This window comes from Nestor notabilis, unplaced genomic scaffold (genome assembly GCF_000696875.1).
Source record: "Nestor notabilis isolate BGI_N333 unplaced genomic scaffold, ASM69687v1 scaffold25474, whole genome shotgun sequence".
Classification (NCBI taxonomy): Eukaryota; Metazoa; Chordata; class Aves; order Psittaciformes; family Psittacidae; genus Nestor; species Nestor notabilis.
Genome location: NW_009925519.1, coordinates 12,434 through 17,974, shown reverse-complemented (window position 1 = coordinate 17,974; position 5,541 = coordinate 12,434). Strand labels below are relative to the sequence as shown.

Below are 5,541 nucleotides of genomic sequence, written 5' to 3'. Positions count from 1 at the left end.
CCGGGGGGTGGGGCCCCCCCCTGCCTCTCTGCAGGGGAAGCAGCCCTGCACTGCAGATCACAGCACACTGGTGCTCAGCTCCTACTTAAAAAATAAGCAAGCATGCCAAGGAGCAAGGCCAGTACCCAGCTAGGGCTGCCAGCAGTCAGACATCCCAGCATCCCATCAGGAATTGCCCTTGCATGTAATCAGACTGGAGCCTGGACTCTAGCAAAGGCATGCTCATATGGGAAATACGGTGTAAATGTTTAATGGCAAGTGCTGCTACCATCATCTCGGGTCCCTGTGGTGACACCAGTGCCAGAAGCCTTTGCCAGAGACCTGGACATCCCCAGGACAGGAGCTGCAGAGAGCTATATGGCAGGTGCTGCTGGGCAGACAGGCCAGGGCACCACAGCAGCTTCCTCCTGCAGCTTCCCGGCCACAAGGCCAAAACCAGTCAACTTTCGCTGAGAAGTTGATGCTTCAGCATCATGGCGAGTGTATCAGGCAGGTTTGGAGGGGATGGACAGTGCTGCTTGTCTGGGTTAGTATGACTAGGAGCAAAGCTGTGAGAACAAGAGCCTTTGTTTGGGAGCTGCTTCCCTGGGGCTGCCAGCAAGGACAGGGTTGGCCCTTGGCATTATGGGCCTGGGCCGCGCTGGCCCTGCATCCATGTGAAGGACATCCCAGGGACAGGGCAGAGCTGAGGTAGGTCCCGGGTGGCTGCTGGCTCCCCGGCTGCTGAGGTTGTGCTGAGGTCCACCACTCTGCCTCTCCTCTGTTGTGCACAGACTATGAAGATGAGGAGGAGTGGAGCCCGTGGTCCCCTTGCAGCATCACCTGTGGCAGTGGCAACCAGAAGAGGACCCGGTCCTGTGGCTATGCCTGCACAGCAACGGAGTCAAGGACCTGCGACCTGCCACACTGCCCTGGTGAGCCCGTGGCAATACCAGTGCTTGGGCACTGACCGATCCTGATGTGGGCTGGTCTCCTGCTGCTGCAGGCAGGGCACTGCTCATGCTGCAAGAGCTAGTTATGTTTGATGTGGTCTGGGCTAATGACCACAGGGGTTTGTTTCCACAGGGAAGCTCTGATAGGGCTTCATGGCTCTCCAGCAGTTACATGGTGCCCAAGGGTGGTAGAGCTGGGTTCCAGCTTGGTGTGCAACTCCTTGCACCTCTCACACTGGGAGCTTGAAATGCTCTCCTGAGGCGTATTGAGAGCTGGCTCCATCCACTGGGTTTTACGTAACCCACCATCTTGTGTGGGTCTGTCCTGCATGTCTTGCTGCTAGTCCAACCTTCCAGGGAGACACCTGTGTTGCCAAAGCAATGGTGGGAGAGGGAGTGGAAGATGGATGGTGTCTGGTGCCCTTATGGAGGAAAAAGCCCACCACTCTTCCTGGCGTTCACTCTGGCTCTTTGGTTTTGGTTTTTTTTTTCTTTCTCAAGGAGCAGATGGAGAAATGGTTTTCCCCACAAAGGAGACACCTTTCAAAAGCGACAATACCACAGAGCTCTTCAACTCAGGTCAGCTTCTGCCTCTGCCTTGCTCTCGGGATATCAGTGCCAGACCGCATGAGGACTAGCTGGTGGAGAGGGCTCTGCCAAGGGCTGTCGCATTTGGTGGTCAGACCTAAGTCATCCAAATCGCTGCCATGGCAGTCATGCTGGTAAACCCAGTTCCTCCCACGACCCTGGTACAACACAGTCCTGCTTTACAGTGCAGTGGCTAAAGCCAGCCTGTCACATGCCCTCTCCATGGGGGTATACTGCCAGACCAGCCCTTGTAGCAATGAGTGTCCCAGGCAGAGCCCCTGTGACAGGCAGCATGAAACCCCTTCCCGCTGTTAGTGTCTCGGGGATTGAGCCTGGCTCCTCCTGCCTGGCAGATGCAGGCTCTGCTTGTGGTGGCCATGGGGTAAAGCCGTGGGCAAATGGCATTTGAGTAAAGTGGGGTGTGGGCTGTGCGTGCCCTCACCCTTCGGTGCCCTCTCATCCAGAGGTGGACAGCTGTGAGAAGTGGCTGAACTGCAAGAGCGACTTCCTCACCAAGTACCTCAGCAAGGTGCTGACGGACCTGCCCAGCTGCCCCTGCTCCTACCCACTGGAGGCCGTCTACAGTGCCGTCAACCTGCGGGATGAGCAGCAGGGCAAGAGCTTCCGATGGCGGGATGCCAGCGGCCCCAAGGAGCGCCTGGACATCTACAAGCCCACAGCACGCTTCTGCCTGCGCTCCATGCTCTCCCTCGACAGCACCACCCTGGCTGCCCAGCACTGTTGCTACGACGAACACACCCGCCTCATCACCCGTGGCAAGGGGGCTGGCGTCCCCAACCTCATCAGCACCGAGTTCTCCCCGGAGCTGCACTACAAGGTGGACATGCTGCCCTGGATCCTCTGCAAGGGCGACTGGAGCCGCTACCACGCCGTCCGGCCCCCTAACAACGGGCAGCAGTGTGCTGACAACCCCACCGAGGAGGAGTACCTCTCTCAGCTGCAGGAGGCCAAGGAGTACTAGCCACAGCCATGTCAGAGGAGCCATGGCCCCTGTGGGCTCCCACCCTGGTGCAGCCTGGTGAAGCCCTGGCCCTGCTCAGGGGGCCCTTGCTGGCGCTGGGCAGCGCAGGGAGGATGGAGCGTCTGTCTCATCCCCACAGAGAGGTGCCTCAGCCTGCCTTGGATTTCCAGGGGTGACAGAGGTTATGATGCTGCGATCCCTGCCATGCCACATGGGATGGTCCCACACCCTGGGATGCCTGGGCTGGCACACAGGGAGCTGCAGGGGATGGGAGGTGTAAAGGGAATGGGGAGCTCTTCCTGTCTGCTTTTGTTCTCCACAGTCTTTCAGTGCAAGCTGAAAGCTGAGCATCTTCAGGGTGAAATGGCCTCAGCTCCTGCTGGCTTCATGCTGCATCTGAGGAGCTGGCCTGCTGCGGGCAGAGCTGCCTGCTCTGGCCTGTATGCCTGACCTGGCACACGCTGGTCTACTTCTGAAACTGGGGGTGGGTCCTCTAGGGAGGGACAGGGCTGTCCCAGCCATGCATAGAGTACAAACCCCTTTCCTTGGGTTTTGCATGCAAGGTTGGGAAGGAGCAGGGTTTCATGGGTCCAGGAGGTGTGTGGGGCAGGAGGAGACTGGTCACGTAGGCTCCCTTGGCAAGGTTGCTTTGTCACTGTGGTTTGGGTTGTGAAAGCGAACACTGGTTGCCAAAGCCAGACACACGTGGACCTCAGAGGAGGTCAAGCATGGGGGAACACCATCTGTGTGCATTTCAGCCCCTCTGCCTTAGTGCTTAGGGGAGCAGGGTGGCAGCACCCATGCAAGTCCCACCACCAGCCTGCCCTGGCAGCCCCACAGTGGGTTTCAGTGCTCGGGAGCACGTGTGACACTGCCCAGCAGATTGTCCTTTGTTTCCCACCCACAACCCTGCTGGGGGCAGCTGCCACTTACGCTATTACTGGAGAGCAGCAAAAAGCACTGAGCCAAGTTCTCTATGGGGATGGCAACAAATCAGGCGTTGCTGGGAGCACCCAGCATTGCCCCTCTCTGGTGTGCTGCTGGCCTCAGGCCCTGCTCCATGCTGTGTCTGCCCAGCTCCCCAGCAAGCGACAGCCCAGAGAAAGCAAGTCGTGTGTGCAGCCTGTGCTCCTCAGGCTTGCTGCCTGGCCAGGCAAGCCAGTGTGTCTCCAAAGGAGGAGGACGCGCACGTGCTAATAGTGTCAATACCTAGTTGTTAATGTCAGTACCTGGCCTTTGCAGATCATGGTGCTCGCCGTTGGTGCTTTGGTCTTGCCTGGGTTTTATTTAGCTTTTCAAAGGTTCATGGCAGTTTCTCCCAGCATATTTTAGGGGCTCCTCAAGTTTCCCACAGAGAGACTAGACTGACCATCATTATCCCTGGACATCCAGTCACTGAACCTGTCAGAAACTTCATAGCTTCTATTTAGCAAATTTTAAGCATTGGAGAAAATGAAAGAGGAAGTCAAGCACAGGTGAAGAATTGAGTTATTTCTAGACTAGAGGTTTCACCCAAGGCTGTTGGCTACTCCATGTTTTTCTGCAGGACACTGTTGGACAAAAAGTATCTGTCTGGGTGCAGAGGTCCTTGTTTGACTGTCCTGTGCTAGGTCTGTCCTTTCAGGAGGTCTCATAGCTCTCTGGGGAGTCTTTCTGGGAGCATATTTTATATGTTGAATGTATGTTGATCCTTTTGCCTTGGTTATGGATAGAATATTGTGTCCTTGGTCATCAGTACGTAAGACTTCATTGCTTGTGAAAGTATTAATGAAGTTTTCACTGAATTATTCTTATCTATCTGACTATTATTCCACACTCATATCCCCAGAGTCCAGTTATGGGTGTTATCAAAACAGGCAGACACCATCCATTTCCCAATAGGCATGCAGTCTGAGATGACCAGTGTTATGTAAAGGGTGAGAAGGAAGGCACAACCAAATAATGGTGACCCAGACCATGGTAAATTTTCATGACCATTGGATGTTCCTTAGCCCAAATGGTCATTTGCTCACTAGATTCTAGTAAAGACAGGGTCAAGAGAGGATGGCAGTGATCTGATGGCTTGGTTCTGGGAGCCTGGCAAATGTGTGGGGAGACTCAGCAACATAGAGGCATTTGTACAGGAAGCAGACAAATTGAGTGTCCAAGGCCATGGAAGGATGAGCTTGTTATCTTCTGTCATACAGCGGAGCATCTTCCTATTTCTTCTCCCTTATCATACATCATCATTAACATCAGCGGACTCTCAGAGGAGCTTATTCACCATCAGTGCACAGACTTTAAAACAACATCTTGTTAAACTTGCCTAGTGTCCAGTATTATACCCGCACATGGAAGCAGGACCTCTGCAGATAGCCTTTTTTGAAGGAGGCTTTCAATAGGTATGTCAATTTGTTTGTTAGACTGGCTGCTCTCTGAGGAATTGCTCTTATAGTAAGGACTGTTAACCAGGATTTTGCGCCCTCCTCCTCTTTATACTGAGTATGTCAACCAGTCTAACCCCCTCAAAAGAAAATGTAATTTCTGTAATAAATGCAGTTCCCATCCAAGGGCAAGTAGAAAAAATTATTGCATTGAGCCCCTCAAAAAGCTAGTTGAAAGCTGAGTGGCTGTTTTGCCTCGCTGCCTCTAAGGTTTGGATGATACAGGCATGAGCTGGACCATGAGAAACAAGAAGCAGTGTTGTTCCTCACACAAGCACCTTATACACCAGGAGGCTTTGTGGGCCACTATGAGAAAAGCAGACATTAAGCAAGCATTTATTTTTATATCCCATCAAAGATTCCATCCAGCCCACTGCTATTTAAGTGATAAATCTCCAAGCTTCCACTCCTTAAGTTTATTTTGTTGGGGTTTGTTTGGGTTTTTTTTTTTGGGTAATATATATAAAATGCCTTTTATTCCTACAAAATTTCGTAGAGAAGAATTCTTTATTCTGATGCTGCAATAAAGCACTTTATATACGTATGTTGCTGATGTCATTCAGTTGGGACTGAGGCATATGTTGCTATTTGTTTTGGTTGAGAAGGAGGATACCAC

The 5,541-nt window shown here is 53.0% G+C and overlaps 1 protein-coding gene across 1 annotated transcript in view; it reads left to right on the top strand.

Annotated features, from left to right (window-relative positions):
• Window positions 1-2,502, top strand: part of ISM2 (isthmin 2) — a gene marked incomplete at its 5' end in the record, with an annotated part of 3,432 nt that extends 930 nt beyond the window's left edge. The window contains 3 exons of the mRNA XM_010013110.1: window positions 774-914; window positions 1,434-1,511; window positions 1,985-2,502. Of these exons, the coding sequence (XP_010011412.1) occupies window positions 774-914; window positions 1,434-1,511; window positions 1,985-2,502 (737 nt within the window). The remainder of the gene's footprint in view (window positions 1-773; window positions 915-1,433; window positions 1,512-1,984) is intronic.
• Between the last annotated feature and the right edge of the window lie 3,039 nt (window positions 2,503-5,541).